The following is a 24227-nucleotide window of genomic DNA, read 5'->3' on the forward strand; positions in this document are numbered from 1 at the left end:
CATTTTGCCTATATTGGAACATCCATATTCCTTCGATTCTTCCATTTGTTGATTTTGGTGAAGTTAAAGAGCTGAAACCTTAATTGTTGTGAAGAGATTCATCTGACTGAATTATTTCACATACTGGAAGAATTTAAGAAATATGGATGTTCAAATATAGGCAAAATGGTGAATGTTACACAGTGTGTAGAGTGGCCACTTAACCAGCCAATGACAGGTCATACGCCCTGTAAATGCCTTGACTTACATATTCCCTTATTTAAGGTATTCTCCATCCCTGTAGTAATTTGTTAATCTTAATGACTTCCGAGGGGGTGAAATCCAGTCTTTTGTCTACAAACATTTGGACAAACTCAAATATTGCCTTATATTTCATAGAAAAAAATAGTATATATTTTGAAATTGGGGATCAAAATAAATGCATGTTTTAGAAAACAATTTTATTTCAATATAAAATCTTCATCCCATTATGTAACATGTAGGTACATAATATCATAAAATTACAAAGTTCACACGACGAATGCATTGTTAATTTTTAAAGTAAAACTTCAACAGATGACGCAAATTCATCAAACTAATTGCGATTTATCTTAAATACATATTTTATAATAAAATAATTAGTTTCTGTGAAGTAAGTGCATAAATTATACTGTTATTGATTCTGCTTTGATTTCATTTTTAAAAAACTTAGTGCCTCTGCGTCCAAGCGAATTTATATGTGTAAGTCCAGCAAGGGCGAATCGTCAAAGTAAGAGACTATGCACAGCTTACCATTATATTTGACTTTTAATAATAATAACTTACAGTAACCGTGTTTATGGTAAAAAAAATAAAGTAATTGTCATTTATTATAAATCACCGTTTATATCTTTCTACAAAAAAATATCTATGAAGCGCGCCCAGCCCATCTTACTGAACGATGAAACTAGCCGATTACCTCAGCTTATTCTTCCATACAAAAAAGTACACTGTATTTTTCGTCTTTAACCCAAGTCGGCTTTTTTAGTACTAAAACAAACTTGCAGATTACAAACATTTTTAGAAGATTCTCTATTTGGAAACTAGTATTTCAAACATTATTTCCGAAGGACTATTTTTCTTTGATGGGATACCGTTGACATATTATGTATCACATCGGACAGGTGGCGTTCGCAGTGGCCGTTTTAGGCATTATTCATTTTAAAAGAAATCGGCCAGTGCTCAAGTCTTGACAGTACTGTCAATGACAGATCATAATGGAAATATCCGCTGAATGTCATTGTGGTATTTGTTAATAAACTTTTGTGCAAGTATTGTATTAAAATAGTGTAGAATAAAGCTACGTTTATCGCGTGGTTAATAATAATTGTTGTTTGAGTTGATTTTCACAGAATTACAAAAAAATTGTCATTTATAATTACATTACTCGCATGTTGTGTAAGTACTTATATGTAGTACAAATTAATGAACATTTTTAATAGATTACCTATAAAATAAAGCACGGCTCGCCACTGAAGTCCAGTTATATGTGTAAAATAGAATCAGAACGAATAAAATCTTGAATAAGGAAATCGAGTTGAAGATAATTCTCAAAGTCCTGGGTTCGACTCCTGGCAGGATGGTAGAGATTTAAAAGACTGTTTAAACTGCAATATTTCATTGTTTCTGGTCTGGCACCTGAAGCGTAAGACTGATCGCCTTACCCGCATGTGACGTGCATCAAAATACACTGCATACACTGAATTATAATGATGATGCAAATTTATAAATAAACGAGTGAAAAATAGATACAAATGACAAAATGGTGGATTTCTAGTAATTTTGACACATAGTGGTGTTGTAACAAATATTGTTTTTATCATCTCTTCCTGTTAATCTCCACCTGTTTCAATATATTATATGCATTCAGAGAAAGACCTCGGATATATAAGTTGCGCTCATCCTTACATCTAAGGAGTGATGCGTTTAGGATCCCTCGGGAACATGCTGGTCTTCCGAATATTGTCCAGCCCGAGGTACAGCATGACTACTCGCTCAAGTCCAATACCGCCACCTGGAAATATTAACATTATTTCTGCAAATTGAGAAATGTCGTTTTTGTGATAAACACTATTTTCAAAAGGTGTATATTGAAGATGGTTTTTGAAAGAAATGAAAGCATAACATTTTCAGGCGTTGCCTAGTATGTAGGTGAAATAATTCAATTAGATGAATCTCACCCGCATAAATAAAGGTTTCAGCTCTTTAACTTCACAAACATCAACAGATGAAGGAATATAGATGTTCAAATATAGGCAGAATGGTGAATGTTACACAGTGTGTAAAGTGGCCACTTAAACCAGCCATTGACAGGTCATAAGCCCTGTAGATGCCTTGACTTCTATATTACCTTCTCTTAAATGTTCTTCATCTCTGTTGTAACATGTTAATATAAACAGCTCTGTTTATATTAACATTAACATTAACATTAACAATTCCCTAGTTGAATCCAGTCCTTGTCTACAAAAATTTGGACAAACTCAAAATATTGTTGAAATGAAAGCATGACTAAATGTGAAATCACTGTGAATGGAGTTATACTAAAACAGGTAGAGGAATTTGTGTATCTGGGAAGTATATTTACTAAGGTAGGAATGACTGAGAAAGATATTGAAAGGAGGGTGAGTGCCGGGAACAGAGTGAACGGCGCACTTAAATCGACCTTGGCAAATAAATGTTTGTCACAAGAGGCAAAATTGGCAGTTCACAACGGAGTCCTGGTCGAAGCGAAGTATGGAATTGAAAAAACAGGGATGAAAGTAGGCTGAATGCTGTCGAAATGCGATCTCTCAGGCGAATGTGCGGTAGAACTATGTACGATAGATGCACAAATGTCGAGATCCGTACATTATGTGAGACCGAGACGAGCATTATCGACAAAATCAAGAAAGGAGCTCTGCGCTGGTTCGGACACGTAGAACGAATGGACGGCGAAAGAACGGCTAAGAATATTTACAGTGCGAATGTTGATGGATGCGGAAATAGAGGAAGACCGAGAAAGATATGGCGTGACCGAATCCAACAAATACTCGAAGATCGGCATGTCAAAAGTCGGAATAATCGGCGCGCGTGCATGAGAAGATGTACGAATGTAGAGCAAGCGAGATCTGTATGCAAAGATAGTCTACCCTACGGGGAAACGGCGTGATGGTTTGTTGTTGTTGTTGTATATTACGAACATATGTTTTATAAATTTTGAGGAACAAATCTCGGGTGATGTGAACGAATGTTTTCTTTATTGAGTATAAGAAGGAATTGGTGTGTTATTTGTACTAATAGAGATAATATCTATATTAAGGGGTATTCATACCATACTTACATGCAATAAACTTTTTAATAATTAAAAAAGGAATGGCCCACGCTCAGACGCTGAAGTCTTTGTGGGCATTTTTTCCAATTCATGTTATAGCTTAATTTTAAGATATATTTTTCTAAAGTGTATTTTTGTAATTATATTTCTATGTAAATATATGTATGGAAAAATAAACAAAATAAAAAAATTTAATAAATTTCACCATCTCCTAGCAAATCCTGATTAACAAAATGTACTCAATTAGTGATTTTTAAAATAAAATATATTCAAGTTTACCGGCGTGCGGGGGGCAGCCGAGTCTAAAGGAGTCGATGTATGCGGCGATTTTTGAAATATCTGGAAAAAATATGAGAACCATTAAATGTTCATTTTTACAAGGAACGGACGAAATTTATATCGGAGATTTTGTAAAACCAACTGACCTATTTGGTGATGCTTGGCCCGCTCGGTCAAAAAGTCCGGGTCGTGAATCCTCTGCGCTCCGGATAGAATCTCTTCTCCACGCATAAACATGTCATAGGAATTGGATGATATCTGAAATTTATTTATTTATTTATTAACGGACATTGTCCATGTATACAATTTATAAGGTTTAAATATTACAATAAAAGAATAGTTTAAAACATTTTTTAAAAAAAGAAAGAAGCATTGACAAACATAAGGGACATCGAGACAAGATCTGGACTATTTATTTAGTGCTCGTTTAAATCGTTGTAAACTTAAACCAAAAAAGTCCAGATCCTGTCTTGAGTTAACAATACAACAAAGGCGGGTCATTGGAGAATTTAGGCCATAGTTTGTTCTATGCTGATCGATGAACAGTATTTCATTGTTTCTCAATCTACGAGTCGGAATATTGAATTTTACTTGTCCCAGTAATGATGGAACATCGATTATACCATTTAGTATGCCGAACATATATATGGAATCAATATTAGTTCTACATTTTGGTAGACTCGAAATAGTTAACATTGACTCCATATCAGCATAAGAATAATGACCTCTCTCTAATCCAAGCATCCACGCTACTTTTTGAAGCGAGCGATGTTGGACTGATTCAATGTGATTTATGCGACTGACATAGAATGGAGACCAGACCACTATTCTAGGAGGCATATTCTAGAAGAGGGCGAACAGTTGAGCAATAAAGAGTTTTGATTGTACGGACATTAGTAAAATCAGAATCATTAGAACATCGTCACGAATCTTGACGTCACAATTAACTTATTTATACTTTTACATTGTTAGTATTTTCTTTTGTACAGAATAATGTTCCCTCACTGGGGTGTCCCGTGCCGAGGGAAACATTTTACAAAATGTGAAACATGCCTTAAATTAGATATTTAACAAAGTTAACATTATAATAACAACAACAAAAAAAAAGTAATTAATCCAATTAACCTAATTATCATTAACATAATAAACAATAAAAAAATATTTAAAAAAATTATCAATGCAAAACATGTCGCGTTTTTCTAGGAACGTATTTTTTATAATTGTTTTTTTTTAAAGCAAAAAAATAATATTTGTGTTCTTATGATACTAACTAACTAACTAACCATCACGCCATTTCCCCAGAGGGGTAGGCAGAGAGGATAGAACGCCACACCACTCTGTCCTGGCACACTTCCTTTGCTTCCTTCACATTCATACATCTTCTCATGCACGCACGTCGATTATTCCGACTTTTCACATGACCACTTTCAAGAATTTGTTGTACTTGATCATGCCATGTCTTTCTCGGCCTTCCTCGACTTCTACAACCAGACACATTCGCATCATAAATCTTTTTAGCCGTTCTTTCATCATTCATTCGCTCCACATGACCGAACCATCGCAAAAGACCTTTCTTAATTTTGTCGATAATGCTTAACTCAGCCTTGCATTCTGCTCTAATTTCGATATTAGGGCACCTATCATACATTGTTTTTCCGCTTTTTATGATTTACTCAAATATTTAATAACTCACTATTAGAAAATGGGAATCAAGTTGGGGTAGAGTGGGATTCGAACCACGGACCTTTGAGCCGTGAGTCCGAGACACTAGCCACGGGACCACAACCCAATTCAATTTAAAGTTATGTATGAAAAACATTTCTCCATATTGATTTTAAAAATACAATGAATTATTCGCAATCCATTTCATATATTTTTATCGGTATTCGTAGTTTAATGTTAGATTTGTGAGCACTCTGACATTTCATGAACACATAGAGACAGTCAGTGGTAATGCATTGAAGATGTAGGGATTTGTTCTGCGTGCTGCCGGGGTTTTCGAAAATACCCACGTACCGAGAACTCTTTACAACTAGAAGTAGACTCGAGAGTGGCTCGATGATTCTGGGGCCACATGAACTGAAGTACTCTCTTATGATAGACAAAATCCAAAAGGAGATATCTCTACATGAGAGTGCGGGTATTATCCTCGGCTCTACCCGACCGAGTTTCTCCAGGGTATGCTCGGCTACAACAGTTTAGAGACTAGAAGGAATGTGATTTGACTACACATTTTTATCCATTGTTGCGCGGTGTGGTCGATAAACCTGAGATTATTTTTATTAATTTATTTTATTTTATTTATTTATTTTAACGCCTTTTAGGCTTTTACATGTTTTACATGCATATATACAAATAAAGACAGACGTGTATTTTACAAAGAAGTAGCAAAAAATATATATAAATGATTTTTAGAAGAAAAATATCAGAAATATCATCTTTACATATTAGTATAAAAGTGGAAAGAACAGAAGTGCATTTTTAAATATGAAGACAGAAATGCATTTTACACAAAGAAAGGAGCAAAAATAAAAATGAATTAAAGAGAAAGAAAAATTAAATTTAAAAATAAAAAAAAATCATTACATATTAGTTGAAAATATATGGGGATACGTAATAATACATTACACAATTATTGCAGTGGAGATCAGGAGTACATTTTTGCGTATAGGTTGTATTAAAATAATCTTAAAATTAGAAGAAGTTAGAAAAATACTTATTTAGAATACAGATATAAGTCAATAAACGGTAAACAATCGAAATCAACATAGTATTATTTAGGTATTACACTTTAAAGATACATATAGATTATACCATCATTATTCTCAAGCTTAACTTTATACCTGATTTATAAGTAAGGCCTTATGTGTTTGTCTGCGTTGCGTCCTTCACACAGCAACATAAACACAATACTAATAGCGTCGCTTCCGTACTGACACGGATTCTAAATTCTCTGATTAATAAAGAGACTGATGTAACGGTTTTGTCCTATTCCCACTCGAATGTTTTTTTTAATGCAGAAAGATGGATAATGTTAATTGTAGTAGTATTATGATCTTAACTCATTATAAGTTTTGCTAAGTCGTTTTCGTCCATACACTGCCTTTTAAAATTCATGCTGATGTTATATAAACAGCTCCCCAGGGAGCCGAATCCAGTCCTTGTCAACAAAAATTTGGACAAACTCAAAATATTGTTGATAAATCCACCTGGTCCATGAAGAAGTATAGAAATTGAAAAAATAACATTTTCAGGCGTTGCCTAGTCTAGTATGTAGGTGAAATAATTCAACTAGACGAATCTCACCTGCATAAATAAAGGTTTCAGCTCTTTAACAGATGAAAGAATTGAAGGAATATAGATGTTAAAATATGGGCAGAATGGTGAATGTTACACAGTGTGTAAAGTGGCCACTTAAACCAGCCATTGACAGGTCATAAGCCCTGTAGATGCCTAGACTTCTATATTACCTTCTCTTAAATGTTCTACGTTTCTGTTGTAATATGTTAGTATATGTTATATTTAAAATACGCACACACACACACGCACCCTCTCCCTCATTCATTCCCACACGCGCATGTATCCTCTCCCTCATACATTCACGCATACACACATTCACATACACATGAATACAAACGTCACACAAATACAATTACTAAACTTCTTTTCTTGTATATTATGTGTCATTATATTTACAGTGGATTTTTTAAATTGGCTTTAGTATTGTTAAGATTTTTCTAATTATTTTGTTTATGTATAGCTGTAAAAATCCCAAATAAAATAAAATAAATAAATAAATAAAATAAATCAATTGAATTGAGTATGTGATATTTCTTTATTGCTGAGTTGTTGGTTGTAAAAAAGGTTACCTTGTCAGTTGGGTCAGGCATGGTGTAGAAAGGTCTAACTGCCAACGGGTACTTGTCCAACATATAGAAGTCTGTGTCGTATTTAGCCTTTACTAATTTTCCCAGGAGTTTCTCATCGGGAGTGGAAAGATCGTCTTCTCTACCGATCGTCACACCTGTAACAGATACTTCATCATCATCATAATTCACTTTCCGCGCCTAATGGTGCATAGGGCACTGCAATGGTACACCCATTGCAGCGCATCTTGATCATTTTTTGTTACGTCGAGGTAAGGTGATCAGTCTAACGCTTCAGATACCAGTCCAGGGACTGTGAAATATTCTAGTGTGAAAATGCCATTTTAAATAGGTATTTCATGTCAGCCGTGTCGGGAGTCGAACCTGAGACCTCTTGTGTGGTAGGCAAATGCGCTGACCATTACACCACGAGGCCGACAGTATTTTTGTAGAACTAAAAATAATAATAAACAATAAGGTCAATAAGTCATGAATTCATTGATTAGATGAAGATTCATAAAAGGGTTTCTGAGTCATACAACACCTAATGAAACATAGTTATTTACCTCAAAATGACGGTGTATTCTTCAGGGTTGAATTTCTTCAATTCCAAGTCAAGTAAGCTGATCAGTCTTACACTTGAAGTATCAGTCCAGGGACTATGAAATATTCTAGTGTGAAAACACCCTTTTAAATAAAGATTTCATATCAAACACACTATCCTGGATTCAAACTAAAGATATGAACTCTTTTTTTCTATGTTATATTTGTTGCCCTTTAATAATAAGGAATATTTATATATTTTTTATTTCCTTTTTTTAATTACTATAAAAAAAAATATATACCTTATAATCTTTTACAGAATATTATTTTTTCTATTTCTTATTTTATTTTATTTTTATTTTTGCACCACAACAGGCCAGGAGGCCCAATTACAGTGGTGAATTACATCACAGAACACCCAGGCTTGAGAAAAATCACATTTAATTTTTGTGTTCTCACCGGGAATCGAACCCAGAACCTTCCGTCTGTGAGTCAAGCGTCTTGACCACTACACCACGGAGGCCGCCACACAAAAATATACTTATATTACACAAAAATATTATATCTGTCTATTTATTATAGGAGCAAAAATTCATAAACATTTCTTGTGTACCCAGGAACAGGCCACGCCTTTGTGGGGTTTTTGTTTACTATTTTTACTGTTAATATGTATTTTATTGCTATGTAATTATCCTTTATTTTTTTAATACTCTGTTTTACCTCTTATGTATATTGTAAAAAAAAACTAAATAAAAATTATTTAAAAAAAAAACCATTTCGAGAATCGAACCGGAGACCTCTTGCATGGTAGGCAAACGCGCTGACCACTAAAAAAACACGCAGCTGACAAAACAAATATTCAGCATACAGTATAACCTCGTTTTTACGTTCCTCGAATTTACATTTTCCCTCTTTTCACGCCGAAATGTTCAAGTCCTATTTTTTTTCTATGAAAAATTACCCCTCGTTTAACGTTTTTTTATGTTGATTATAACCGTCTTTTGACAGATCGAACGAGTTGTGAAAAAATTGCGACGTAAAACCGAGGTTATGAAAAATGTAAAAAACTGACGTTTTTTACATTTTACGGGGAATATTTTAATGAGAATGTATGGAAAAAAAGTGGGACCTAAATATTTCGGTGTAAAAAGTGGGAAAACGTAAAATCGAGGAACATAAAAACGGGGTTGTACATTTGTTATTTATGAAAATGATTGCATAAAAATGTTGCAATAAAAAAAATTGTTATTGCTAAATAAAGACATGGAAAAATGCGTAAGTTTTAACTAACCAGCTTCCTTGAGAATCTCTACCGCCTGGTAGAACTCCAGTTTCAGAGGCGGATCCAAGAACTTAAATGGCTCCACGTTGTACTGTTGACCGACGGCAGCTATCTCCGCCGCGTAACTGAAAATAATTCACAAAACGGTGGATCAAAAGCCCTAGGGCTTACATCATGGGAAGAACGACGGAAGAGAGGGGACAAGGGGTGTTTTCGCACTAGAATATTGACTGGCACCTGAAGCGTAAGACTGATCATCTTAGTTTCGTGCAACAGAAACGATCAAGATACGCTGCGATTGGTGTACTAATGCAGTGTCCTTTGCACCATTAGGTGCGGAAAGGAAAAGATGATGATGATAAATAAAAATAAACTAGATACGCAGCGATCGGGGTGCGAAAGCATTTTCTCATGCACTACTGGGAAATGATGCTGACAAATGGCCTGATATGCGACCCCTGAGGAACGCCACTTTTTGATTTGACGCCACGCCAGTTATTGACGTTAAGAGTTTTCAATGTTAAGAGTTACCGATGTTAAGAGATATTGCAAGAACTCACTTGTCGCAGTTAATGTTAAGAGTAATCGAAGTTAAGAGTTATCGATGTTAAGAGTTGTCATATTAAGAGTTATCGATGTTAAGAGTAATCAATGATATGAGCTACCATGTAAAGAGTTATCAATATTAAGGGTTATCGAAGTTAAGAGTCATCGATGTTAAGAGTTGTCAATGTTAGGAGTTGTCAATGTTAAGAGTTATCGATGTAAAGATATATTGCAAGAGCTCACTTACTTATCGCTGTTAATGTTAAGAGTTATCGATGTTAAGAGTTGTCAATGTTAAGAGTTGTCAATGTTAAGAGTTATCAATGATAGGAGTTATCATGTTAAGAGTTATCGATGTTAAGAGTTATTGATGTTAAGAGTTATCAATGTTAAGAGTTACCGATGTTAAGAGATATTGCAAGAACTCGCTTGTCGCAGTTAATGTTAAGAGTTATCGAAGTTAAGAGTTATCGATGTTAAGAGTTGTCACTGTTTAGAGTTATTGATGTTAAGAGTTATCAATGTTTAGAGTTACCGATGTTAAGAGTTATCGATGTTAAGATATATTGCAAGAACTCACTTGGTGCGGTTAATGTTAAGAGTTATCGAAGTTAAGAGTTATCGATGTTAAGAGTTGTCAATGTTAAGAGTTATCGATGTTAAGAGTTGTCAATGTTAAGAGTTATCGAAGTTAAGAGTTATCGATGTTAAGAGTTGTCAATGTTAAGAGTTATCAATGATAGGAGTTATCATGTTAAGAGTTATCAATATTAAGGGTTATCGAAGTTAAGAGTTATCGATGTTTAGAGTTATCACTGTTAAGAGTTATCGATGCTAAGAGTTATCGATGTTAAGAGTTATCAATGTTAAGAGTTATCAATGTTAAGAGTTATCGATGTTGATAGTGATTGATGTTAAGAGATATTGCAAGAACTCACTTGTCGCGGAGCCCGCGGAACATCTGCGTGAAGGTCTCGCCGATGGTGTCGAGGACCTCGTGATAGTGGAATTTGAAGGCCATCTCCAAGTCCAGGCCCACGAATTCGGTGAGGTGGCGATGCGTGTTAGAATCTTCGGCGCGGAAGACGGCGCCGACGGTGAAAACCTGCAGACAAGGCAAATCATAATAGGACGCTGACGATGCAGTTCTTTTAGCAAGCAGCAAGGAGGATTTGCACCAAATAGTCTCCAGAATGTATGTCTGGAGAGCTAATTGGTTAAAAGTGATAAGGTGTTTGAAAGGGGAAGTGAGGTTACCGATGGCATAATAAATTTTCGTGTTTTTGACAACTCAAGAGTCTGAAGTTAGTCTTTAATCATTATACCAACTTGTTGGTAAAAGAAAAATTGCAATCCCCACTGAAAACTGACAGCACAAGAGTCTGAAGATAGTCTCTATCATTATACCAACTCGTTGGATAATCGAAATTGTTGCCGCTTTAATTTTTTCTTAAATTGTAATTTTGACATTTGTACACCTATCATACATCGTTTTACCACACAATCGCCTGAGAGATCGCATTTTGACAGCATTCATCCTACTTTCATAATTATTTTTCACATATTTAATTAGAACTCCATTGTGAACTGCAAGTTATGCCCCCTGCCATAAAGATTTGTTTGCCAGGGTAGATTTCAGTGCACCGTTCACCCTGTTCCCGGCACTCACCCTCCTTTCAATATCTTTCTGTCTTTCGATGGAAAGGAATGCCAAAAGCCTGAAAGCCTGAAACGCCTGAAAGGGATGTCTAATAAACATACTTCCCAGATACACAAATTCTTCTACCTGATTCAGAATATCTCCGTTCACGCTGATCTCACATTTAGTTATATTTTCATCCCTTTCAAAAACCATCACTTTCGATTAATCAACATTCATTAGCAAATCGCTTTTCTTGCATACATCAAAGACTTTTAGTTCAAAGCAAAAAAAAAACACACAGATGTGGTTTCTTTAAGGTCCCTCTTATATATAAGCAATAATAGTAGTGTAGTACAAGTCCAAAATTGTTATTTTCAAATGGAAACTATACTGCAGTGAGGGGTAAAATAATAACATTTAAAGTTTCTAAATTTTGCTATTTTTCTGGTTTGAATGTAAAGAAATAATTCATTTTCTGTATTAAAAATTGTACATTTTCAATTTACCTTGTCGAAGTCAGCTGCGATGGCCATCTGCTTGTAGAGTTGAGGACTCTGTGCCAGATATGCAGAGCTCTTGAAGTAGCTGACAGTGAACACGTTGGCACCCCCTTCTGACGCTGCAGAGATGATCTTCGGAGTGTGAATTTCAACAAATCCTGCAGAAAAAATGTTACTCGTAACTTAGTTTACAAATGAGCTAGATTTTTAAAATATTAGTAAGTAACCCATAGCTATGTTGGATACATTCAGAGTTGTTCAATAAAAGCACCCACCCCTTTTTCAAAACTGTTCATAAAGACTCGTGTCTTTCTTCAGTTTTGCATATTCACTATCAATTTTTTTTATTTTTTTTTTTTTTTTTATTTATTTGGATAACCAACAGCTATAATTATATCATATTTATATAACAAAACAAATAACAAATAAGCCAATTACAGGTTTTCACAAGTAGCATCACAGTAAGTTAAAAAAGATTCTCGAACATAAAATGAATAGTAATTAAATGTAAATTTAAAAGAAAAGAAAAAAAATACTACGAGTTATTTTGAAAGCAAACGCCGCACGTTATTAAGATTATTTGCAAATAAATCTATGTTAAATGATTTATTAATTACATTAAAATTATTAAAAGTTCGCCATAAATATGAATTTTGCCTATAATTAGATGAAACAAGAGGTATGTGAAGAAGGGGTTATTTCTTAAAACTTTGGAAGGAACATTGATAGAAAGTTTGCAAAGTAGTTCAGGACAGTCAATTGAACCAGAGGCAATTTTAAGTAAATAAATTATATCCGCTATTTCACGACGTTTTTGCAGAGGCAGTAGGTGATGTTTTTTACATATATGAATTACTGGTCAGATTTAAACTCAAGTTTCAACCGGAAACACATGAACTTTACGATTTTTTTTTGAATATTTTCAATGCGTGATATCTGCACATTTTTAAAAAACTAATCAAGCGAAAATTTTATATTTTTTTATAATCAAACCTCGAAAACAGCAAAACCTATAGTCCTTAAAATATAGGTTGATTAGAATGACAGCTGTCAAACTAATTTCATTAGTGATGGGAAATTACTGATCACTGATCATGTACCGATCAAATCGATTTTATCAGTTTTTTCATGCAAATATGAAACTCTGTTTCCGAAAATTGACGCAAAAACAAGCCTATTATAGTGTGTTGAATACAATTATTCACCAAAAATAAGACATTTACACTTTTTTCGTCAACATTATCAGACGATTTTTTTTTATTTGATCAATTTGTCCCATCTCTAACGTTTTTGCAAAATGATATAACCTTGTAAGAACGTCGTTAATAATTGGGTTTATTTTAGTTTTTTTTATTGCAATTTTTTAGTGCTGCAAGTTTTAAAGCTGATTTTATATAGGCGAGTGTGTAAATCTGAGTCAAGTATAATTGATAAGATTAAGAAAGGGTCTCTGAGATGGTTTGGTCACGTAGAACGAATGGACGACGAGAGAATGGTAAAACAAGTATATGTGGCGAAAATGAACGGCAACGTGTGACTAGGACGATCGAGGAAGACGTGTTAAGTCTGGTCCTGTCAAAAGCAGACAGAACCGAAGGGCATGTATGAATGTGGAAGAAGCTAGGAATGTATGCCAGGATAGACGTGTGTGGCGGTCCATACTCTCTGCCTACCCCTACGGAGAAATATCGTGATGGTAGTAGTAGTAGTAGTATGTTGATTTATATGTCAAGAATTGTATTAAAAAAATAAATGAACTTACCAAAAACTAAAGATTTTTCGTGTGTCAATATAAATCACTCCTTAGAAGTTACTACAAAGTTATGTCGTCAGTTTTTCTGACAACTGTCATTCTAATCATCTTACATTTTAAGGACTATAGTGACTTAAAAGCTTTCATTGTACTTCTCACTGCAGTATTGCCAATTTGTGATCAATCAAATACACATGCTCAGCACAATCACCTTAATCAAATTTACCTTTAATACAGTTAACTGTCTTCTGTATGCTGATGATGCCGTGCTTCTTGCTAGCAGCAAAGGAGACCCGCAACTCTTGGTAACAAAAGTCTACGATGTATGCAAGAAAAGCCATTTGCTAATGAATGTCGATAAATCCAAAGTGATGGTTTTTGAAAGGGATGAAAATATAACTAAATGTGAGATCCGTGTGAACGGAGATATTCTACATCAGGTAAAAGAATTTGTGTACCTGGGAAGTATGTTTGCTAGGGACGGAAAGGCCGAGAAAGATATTGAAAGGAGGGCGAGTGCCGGGAACAGGGTGAACGGTGCACTGAAATCTACTTTGGCAAACAAATGTTTATCGCAGGAGGCTAAACTAGCAGTTCACAACGGAGTTCTAGTGCCAAATCTAATGTATGGGAGCAAAGTATGGAATTGGAAAAATGATGATGAAAATAGTTTGAATGCTGTCGAAATGCGATCCCTCAGGCGAATGTGTGGTAAAACGATGTACGATAGGTGCACAAATGTCGAGATCCGTGAAGTGTGTAAGGCTGAGACACGCATTATCGACAGAATCAAGAAAGGGGTGCTGCGTCGGTTTGGACATGTAGAGCGAATGGACAGCGAAAGAACTGCTAAAAGGATCTACGATGCGAATGTTGATGGATGCAGAAAACGAGGAAGACCGAGAAAGACATGGCACGATCAAGTGGACAAGATGGACATGTCAAAAGTAGGAATAATCGGCGTGCGTGCATGAGAAGATGTATGAATGTAGAGGAAGCGAGGTCTGTATGCCAAGATAGAGTGTTATGGCGTTCTATCCTCTCTGCCTACCCCTACGGAGAAACGGCGTGATGGTTTGTTTGTTTGTTTGTTTGTTTGTTTGTTTGTTTGTTGTTTTGAAATAATTGTGATTATATTTTGTGTCAATTACTATAATACTTCTTAACCAAATATTGTAAGAGCCCTCTGGCCGTTTATAAATAAATAAATACTGTCACGGTTATTTTTCATTTTGCGTGTGTCGACGTAAACGTCACTGGGAATCCGTTTTTGTTCCGATAAATAAATACCTTTCTGCGTCAGGATGTCCCTGAAGAGTTTGCATACGCCGGCTTCGAGCCTGAAGATGGCCTGGTTCGCAGGAGTCCGCAAGTCCAGCACTCGGTTATCCAGCCTGGTATCTTGGTTAACCCTGATCTTCAGAGCTTCGGGATCCTAAAACAAAGCATAAAAATAAAATAAAACAGTGCATGTCAGTGCTAGCTACTAAAAGCATGTGTCCTTTTCACTCCCTAATCACTTTTTTATAAAATGTAAATGGGAGCTAGATTTCTAACTGTTCGTGCGCTCTGTAGCTGCAAGACGTATTGAGATCTAGGTCCTGTACGTTACTTGAATTTAACATAATTGGAAACGGGTCACTAGAATCCCAATGTTTTGAGTATGTCAAAATGTTTGTAGACAAGCTAGATTTCTTCCCTAGGGAGTTATTTAGATCTAAATTTGTTGCAACAGAGAGAGAAAACATTTTTGAGAAGGGATATGGAATTCTAGGCATTTACTGGGTTGGTCTTTTTTTTTTTTTTACAATATACATAAGAGGTAAAACAGAGTATAAAAAAAAAGATAATTGCATAGCAATGAAATACATATTAACAGTAAAAATAGTTAGCAAAAAATCCCACAAAGGCGTGGCCTGTTCGTGGGTATACAAGAAATGTTTATGAATTTTTGCTCCTATAATAAATAGACAGTTATAATATTTTTGTGAAATATAAGAAAGAGAAAAGTAAATATTCTGTAAAAGATTATAAGGTAATTTTTTATTTTATAGTAATTAAAAAAGGAAATAAATAGTATAAAAAAACATTAAAATATTCCTTATTATTAAAGGGCAACAAAATATACAACGAGCATATAGATAATACAGTAAATAAATCACTGAAATTACTTGGCTTCATTAACAGAATATCCTCTGATTTTACTAATGTCCATACAATCAAAACTTTTTATTGCTCAACTGTTCGCCCTCTTCTAGAATATGCCTCCTAGAATAGTGGTCTGTCTCCATTCTATGTCAATCGCATAAATCACATTGAATCAGTCCAACATCGCTTGCTTCGAAAAATAGCGTGGACGCTCGGACTAGAGAGAGATAATTATTCTTATGCTGAAATAGAGTCAATGTTAAATATTTCTAGTCTACAAAAACGTAGAACTAATATTGACTCCATATATATGTTCGGCATACTAAATGGTATAATCGATGTTCCATCATTACTGGGACAAGTAAAATTCAATATTCCGACTCGTAGATTGAGAAACAATGAAGTACTGTTCATCGATCAGCATAGAACAAACTATGGCCTAAATTCTCCAGACCCGCCTTTGTCGTATTGTTAACTCAAGACAAGATCTGGACTTTTTTGGTTTAAGAGTACAAGGATTTAAACGAGCACTAAATAAATAGTCCAGATCTTGTCTCGATGTCCCTTATGTTTGTCAATGCTTCTTTCTTTTTTTAAAAATGTTTTAAACTATTCTTTTATTGTAATATTTAAACCTTATAAATTGTATACATGGACAATGTCCGTTAATAAATAAATAAATAAAATATATCATGGAAAAAAAGAGTTCATATCTTTAGTTTGAATCCAGGATAGTGCGTTTAAGTGGCCACTTTGCACAATGTGTAACATTCACCATTCTGCCTATGTTTGAACATCCACATTTCCTCCACTCTTCCCTCTGTTGACTTTTGTAAAGTGAAAGAACTGAAACCGACTTACGTCAGATTTCTCCGGCCTGGAAGCGTCCTCCAGCAGGAGGGGAAGCTGGCTCTTGGCCGCCGAGATGAGGAACATTTGGGTCGCGTGAAGTTCGACGTGCTTCTGCGTACAAGACTCTACGGGAATAACTACGCGTACCACGGTTGCTTCCACGTCGACAATGGACTCCTTTGACACCCTAAAAATAAAATAAATTAGATTAAAATTGAATTTCCAAATAAGGAATACGTTATAATAAAATCATCATCTCCATATCTGCACTCAGTGGTGCACCAAATGCAGCATACTTCGATCATCTGTTACATGAACGTAAGGTGATCATTCTTACGCTCCAGGGCCTCAATTATGAACGCTTTCTTCATCTGAACTTATCGAGACGGTATACTTAACTTCAGTACTATCTGTATCTACCTCGGTATGTTCTACCATATTTATTTATTTATTAATGGACATTGTCCATGTATACAATTTATAAGGTTTAAATATTACAATAAAAGAATAGTTTAAAACATTTTTAAAAAAAAGAAAGAAGCATTGACAAACATAAGGGGCATCGAGACAAGATCTGGACTATTTATTTAGTGCTCGTTTAAATCGTTGTAAACTTAAACCAAAAAAGTCCAGATCTTGTCTTGAGTTAACAATACGACAAAGGCGGGTCATTGGAGAATTTAGGCCATAGTTTGTTTAATGCTGATCGATGAATAGTATTTCATTGTTTCTCAATCTACGCGTCGGAATATTGAATTTTACTTGTCGCAGTAATGATGGAACATCTATTGTACCATTTAGTATGCCGAACATATATATGGAGTCAATATTAGTTCTACGTTTTTGTAGACTAGAAATATTTAACATTGACTCTATTTCAGCATAAGAATAATTATCTCTCTCTAGTCCGAGCATCCACGCTATTTTTCGAAGCAAGCGATGTTGGACTGATTCAATGTGATTTATGCGATTGACATAGAATGGAGACCAGACCACGGAGGCATATTCTAGAAGAGGGACTATATAGATGGACTGACCAAATAAAGGTGGCTACGGGGCTAAAATTTGATGAGTCAGTTCGTCGGGCTGAGGACAGACTGGAGTGGAACAGACTAATCAGGAGTGTTCATGGTGATTACGATCCTCAGCATTGAGGGACCGACTTGGAAGAAGATGTTCTACCTGCTTGTCATCTCGAGGTCATATGATCGAAACAAACCAATGAATGACCGCACAAATTTAGTCCGCATTCCTTACTTCATTAACATTTAAAATAGTTCTCATTTATATTTAAAATGGGCTTCTGTGATAGAAAGTGCCCACTTCAAAGCGATTATTATAAACTTCAATGAATCCCAATTCAAGCAAAAAATGCTCGCTTGAACATGATTTTTAAAAGACTTTTGACAATTATCAAGACGGTATGCTCAACGATCGTCTGTATTTATCTACTGAGCGTTTACAAGGCCGGTTCTCGATACGTAGACTCAGAAAGATAATAAAACAGATGGAAAAAATATAATAACTAAATTTATTTTTTACAGTGGTAAAATTTTACGGCTATATGCTTTTGTATGTTAATATGGCAGCATCTAGCCACTGATCTAGGCGCTCGTTTTCAAAACTGACAGTTATGTCGGAATTTAATTCGACTTCGAAATTAACTTATTTCCATCTCATATTTTTAATAGGCTTAGAGGTGCATCAACTACAATGCAACAGCCAGCCAGGGGTCGTAGTCCATTGATCGACGAAACACTCGTGCAATGATTTCACCCGAAATATAGAGCAACGACCAATAAAGCGAATCATTATTTTATATTGAATACAGCACAACATATTCCGCGAGACTGCCAGGATTGCACATAAAATATCCGTCCACATAAGAGCAATGTCCTTCAGTACATTAACTTCATTCCTACCATGGAGACATGAAGAACGAAGGAAAGCGGCCTATAAAGAGACCGCAGGGCGCGGTATAATCAGTCAGCCCAACCAAGTCAGCTCAATGCAGTCACTCTGTTCTAGTATGCAGTCCAAGTGCGATCAGTTCAACACATCATCACCATTGCTCTCGTGTTCCATAAAAGTTCGGGATATTTATTCGCCATGTTATAAATACACCTCGGAACACCGACATCGTGTTTTCTGTCGACCTCCAACTGGGGTACGGCTCCAACCAACAACAACCTAAATTCTACAAATACTAAAAATATATTTTTTTAAATCTTACCCTCCAGCAAATTTGACCATCTGCTTGCTGACAGTATCGGTTACGACCACCAAGCATTGGACGGTAGAAGATTGTTGCCTCAACACAACAAAGCATTGTTTTCCTTTAGCCCGTGACGTGTGAAGGCGACCTGGAATAATTTAAAACATCCTTTGTAACTAACGAAGAATTAATGTATAAAAATAATTTCATTTTTAAGATTTACTTACATATTTTATTTTATTTATTCATATTTTTCTCTGACAAACTATAATTAATAATAAAAATAATGTGTCCTCACTGGGGTTACCCGTGCCGGGGACACTTAACAATATACTTTTTTGAAATGTTTTTACATTAGAGAATAAACAAAGAAGACTAACTTAATAAACAGAGATAATTAACAAAATATTCAGTTTCAAAAACAAGGTATATATGTACATCTATATTATTTATATTACAAAACGCACAATGAAAATAACAAAAACCTAACATAAGCTATACACTTGTGGAGCGGTTGATTCAATATTGGCTTGGGCGAATGAGACAATCCATTTTACTTCTACCTAGCTCCACTATCCATTTTTTTATAGTCTTTTTAAACATTTTTTCGTTACTAATTGTTTTAATAGATACTGGAAGTAGGTTATAGATTTTAATTGAATAATACTCAAAATTCCTTTGTCCGAAAGTGATATTAGTTTGTATTTTTTTAAGTTGTCTTTGTGTTGAGGGTCTAGTGATTATATTATTTGTATGTGATGTATTGTGGGGGTTATGTCTTTCATTTGAGTAAGAGTAGTTTTTGAATCTGTAAGTGAGTATTGTTTTAGCGTATAATTGTTTTGGTGTCATAAGTTGTGATTTGTGGAATACTTCTTTAGTAGATGTCTGTATCGGGACTCTGAGTATTATTTTAACTATGGATTTGTGTGCAACAAATACACTATTTAAAACTGTGTCACTCGCACCACCACAACCGATTATACCGTACTCCAAAATTGATTGACACAATGCAAAATAAATCTTTAAAAGTTCCTGTACATTAATTATATTTTGAATATATACGTTAGCCTTTTAAGTTTGTTAGTAATATTTTCAATCTGCTGTTTCCACTTTAAATTCATATCAATAATAACTCTTAAATATTTGACATTGTCTGTTCTATCCAATATTGGGCAATTACAATGAGCACTTTGAAGACAATTATTATTATGTCGTTTGATGTTAAGATAAGCATTTTGTGAATAGTTTCTAGAACTGATTTGAAATTATTGTTGACACAGGGCAGTTGGCCCCATAGAGTTTTTTGGGATACTATTTGACACATGTGGTCAGTGAAATATTTTTAAGGAACATGATATTTGTAAACAGCATATTTACAAGAAACATGAATTATTGACACTTTTCAAAGTCATATTTTTAAAGAACATAATTTGAAACTAATTGTCAACGGATTGAACATGATCGGCACTTGTACATCATATTTTGAAGGAACCTATTTATTACCTCTGATCCACACACTTTTCCCAGCCATTCCTCCATCCAGATCCCTAACGTCCGTGTACACTCTGTCCCGGTTCTCTCCCGTTGACTGGATGAGCTTGGTGACTCCATATTTCCCAACAGAGTAGTCAGGGGATTCTGCCTGATCTTCGGCTTCCTGGGGCTGGGAAGATGCCTGTGAAATTAATGTTTTTAATTTACATACTGTATAAAAGTACACTTACTATATTTATTTAATTAAACACTATATTTATTTATTTAAACACTATATATTTTAACCTACTCTTCAAAATTAATCTTAATGTCCCCTTTCGTGTGACAAGAAATACGTATTTGTTCCATCTGCCAGTCTGTAGCACTAACTACGCACAACACACTTTCCTCTATCGTTGTTGCTCTAACTATAATGCTTTTTTTCATCTATTGATATATTTGACATGCCATTTAAACGCCTTCTGGTAAATTATAATTCTATGCTTGCACATATAAATTTTATAAAGTTAAACAATGTTTGAGTATGTCCAAATGCTTGCAGACTGGCTGGATTTTCTCCCTAAGGAGTTATTCATATTTAAATTTATTTCAACAAAAGTCAACAGATGGAAGAGTTGAGGAAATGTGGATGTTTAAACATGGGCAGGATGGTGAATGTTACAGTGTGTAAAGTGGCCACTTAAACCAGCCAATGACAGGTCATAAGCCCTGTAAATGCCTAGACTTCTATATTCCTTTCTCAAAAATGTTTTCCCTCTCTTGAAATAAATTTAAATATTAATAAAATTACATTATGTTATGCATATTAAAACGATGTATACAAAATTAGTTCTACATGCCTACCGGTATTTTTTATTTTTATTTTATTTTATTCAGAAAACATACAGTCATCCATAAAAATATTAAAAACAACGATTTTCTAAGATAAAAAGACCACCAATTAAGTTTTCATTAATTATGTAAAAGATTTAAACAATAAATGTGACAAAAAAAATAAATAAATAAGAAACTAAAGTGGGAAAAGAATAATTGTTAACATTTGTGTTTTCCATGGACGTTATCATTGGTAATAAATCAAAATACCGAATGCACACCCCGAGCCATCCACGCACACACACATGAACACACATATAAAACATACACAAACATATACATTACATGGGGCACATATACATAGCATAGACCACTCAAGATGTACATTCAGCAACTATCCCAAATAATCAACTCCATGAACATTTTGGTATATTATAATGCTATGGTTTACATGCTTTCATGACAGAATCGGGTATTTTGGTTCATTCTAACATCACGCCTGGCTGGCGGTCGAAGAACGAATAAATATGTGTCGGGCATGAGTGAGCGTTCGGGCATGAGTTAAGTGTCATCATTTTTTAGGACTGAGGGCATGTCTAGGTATAAACATTTAACCTGCACATCTGTTGTATTTAAATTTTAAAAAGCCAATACGCGACATTGAACTCAACCGGCATAGAGAAAAAATTCACAATTCGTAATTAATGTTGTAAACAAGTGAATTTGTAAAGTAAACAAATTTATTTGCACAATTTCGTCATCGGCGCTTTGCCATTTGGATAAGGAAAGACATTTTAAAAATAGCGTACCTTGTGTTCGGCTTTCTTTTGTTTTCTTTCGGCTTCCTTCGCCAATTTCTTCGCCGCCTTTTTGCTCTGAGCAGATTCGCCCTCGGCGGGCTGCGCGTTCTTCTCGTCCACGACCATTTTAGCGAGTTATTTCTGCAATTAGAAATGCCAATTAAACCACGCGGCTTCAAAGAAAATACGGCCAGCTTATCGGTTGATTTTTCGTGGGCGCGTTCCCGTGTTTACAACACTTGAAACTATTAAGATAACAAATTTATCTTGAGGTTTCGATATAAATAGTTAACCTCAAAGATTGGGTTTCACGGGGCACTTTTGAACTAAAAACTTGATTCAGAATAATCAATGAAATTGTACTTAGTAATTGATTATTCAAGATTTGAAATCAAAACAACTTACGAAATTAAATGTTTTTTATTTCAAAACAACCGGTCAATGTGACATTAAACTTTTAAGATAAAAAATGACACGTTCACGCTCCAAAACTTATAAACACCCAGAATATAGCAGAAACCTGTTTTAACTTTTATGGCTAAAAATGTTTTGGAATGGTTTGCGTCCTGTCCAACTTATTGAAACTCAATTTATTGTTCAAAGATGTCGGTATCGTATCAAATTATCAAATGTTTTTTTCATTTAATTTAAATCATATTATTTCTGTTCACATAAAAAAAAAACAGTTAATGATTTGGTACTGTCTTTTTTGGACTTTGTCGGCCTCGTGGTATAATGGTCAGCGCTTCTGCCTACCGTGCAAGAGGTCTTGGTTTCGATTCCCGACGCGGTTGATATGAAATATTTATTTAAAAGAGTGTTTGTTTTTAGAATATTTCCTAGTCCCTGGACTGCTGCCTGAAGCACAAGACTGATCATCTTACCTTTATGTGACAAAAAGATCAAGATATGCTGCGATTGGTGTACCAATACAGAGCCCTATGCACCATTAGCAGTGGAAAGGAAATGACGATGATGATTAGTATCTACTACCTGTATATTAAAATTAAATTATTTTAGTAAAATACAAATTTATAAACATACAGAGTGTTCTTAAAACCCTGTCACCTCTGAAACCACGATGATCAGTATGGGCAAGAAGACATATTAGCATATTTTAAAAAATATTTAGAAAAATATATTGTTTTTAAATAAAATATTTAAAACAAATGGTTGCTTACTTCTGCAGGGGAAAAGTGAGGGGAGCGCGGCGCAGTATCAGACTCCCCCCTTCCCCCTCCTCGTTTCACCCCTGCAGAAGTAAACAACCATTTGCTTTTTTGATATTTTATTTTTTTAAATTTGGTTCGTTCTAAAAAAATATTTTAATGTGCCAATATGTCTTCTTGCTTATACTGGTCATCGTGGTTTCGGATGTGACAGGGTTTTATGAACACCCTGTATAAGGGTTAAATTATTTTATTTACTTATTCGACGGCTTACGCCTTTAACAAAGTATAAAATATTAATGAAAATCAATTTTAATGTAACAAAATACCTACGAAACACCTGTACACAAGTGAAGAAAATATAGATTTAAAAAAAATATATTTTAAAAATATTTTATTCAGATAACAAATATCAGGATACAATATTACTACTAAAAACAATTTTTAAATGAATTAAATACATATATTAACATTAACGTTTCCATTACGTAAATAAATAAACAATTCTTGTGTAGAAGATAATGGACGAAGAGTGATGACTTACAATAGTTTGTTTAGTTAATTTTTAATTACTTATATTTTTAGGATAATATTATAAATTTAAAAAAAATAAATATAAACGGTGTTTTTAATCAGTGCTACACAAATAAGAATTATAAATGTAACTTTTCACTTCTTTTTTAAACATACTCGTATATAACCAGAATAGAAAATATTAAAAACAAATTGATAAAGTCCCTAAAATACAAAACCGGTATTTCTTATGTATCAACTCTCGCTGCCTCCGCCTACCATGGAATCACTTCTCCACAATACCGCAGAGTGTGTGCGGCCCGACTACTGCTTCACAACATTATGACAGGAATAGTTGACTGCGCAGAACTACTTAGTTTAATAACAATACATGTGCCATCCAGGATTTGTAGACGGTACCACCTGTTTCATATACCAATAAGTAAAACATCGTATGTCAAAAATGCTTTTTTTCGTAGTA

At 34.6% G+C, this 24227-nt stretch overlaps 1 protein-coding gene across 1 annotated transcript; it reads right to left on the minus strand.

The window, feature by feature from the left end:
• Positions 1-425: 425 nt before the first annotated feature.
• AspRS (aspartyl-tRNA synthetase) lies at positions 426-22581 on the minus strand. The gene is made up of 13 exons (XM_088224925.1): positions 22470-22581; positions 22074-22205; positions 20461-20632; positions 18973-19102; positions 16749-16926; positions 15030-15174; positions 11993-12144; positions 10783-10949; positions 9308-9423; positions 7477-7631; positions 3754-3865; positions 3608-3667; positions 426-2032 (listed from the first exon to the last, which is right to left on the minus strand). The coding sequence occupies exons 2-13, from the start codon at positions 22188-22190 to the stop codon at positions 1929-1931; spliced, it is 1608 nt and encodes a 535-aa protein (XP_088081051.1). The 5' UTR covers positions 22191-22205; positions 22470-22581; the 3' UTR covers positions 426-1928.
• Between the last annotated feature and the right edge of the window lie 1646 nt (positions 22582-24227).

This window comes from Micrasema longulum, unplaced genomic scaffold (genome assembly GCF_059751315.1).
Source record: "Micrasema longulum isolate JH-2025_06_02 unplaced genomic scaffold, ASM5975131v1 h1tg000320l, whole genome shotgun sequence".
NCBI classification, from domain to species: Eukaryota; Metazoa; Arthropoda; class Insecta; order Trichoptera; family Brachycentridae; genus Micrasema; species Micrasema longulum.

Coding starts and splice junctions, on each gene's coding strand:
- AspRS (XM_088224925.1), bottom strand. CDS start 22,190: ATGGTCGTGGACGAGAAGAACGCGCAGCCCGCCGAGGGCGAATCTGCT. Junction 12,145..15,029: donor GGACATCCTGACGCAGAAAG/GTATTTATTTAT, acceptor TTTTTTCTGCAG/GATTTGTTGAAATTCACACT. Junction 7,632..9,307: donor AGAGATTCTCAAGGAAGCTG/GTTAGTTAAAAC, acceptor TATCTGTTACAG/GTGTGACGATCGGTAGAGAA.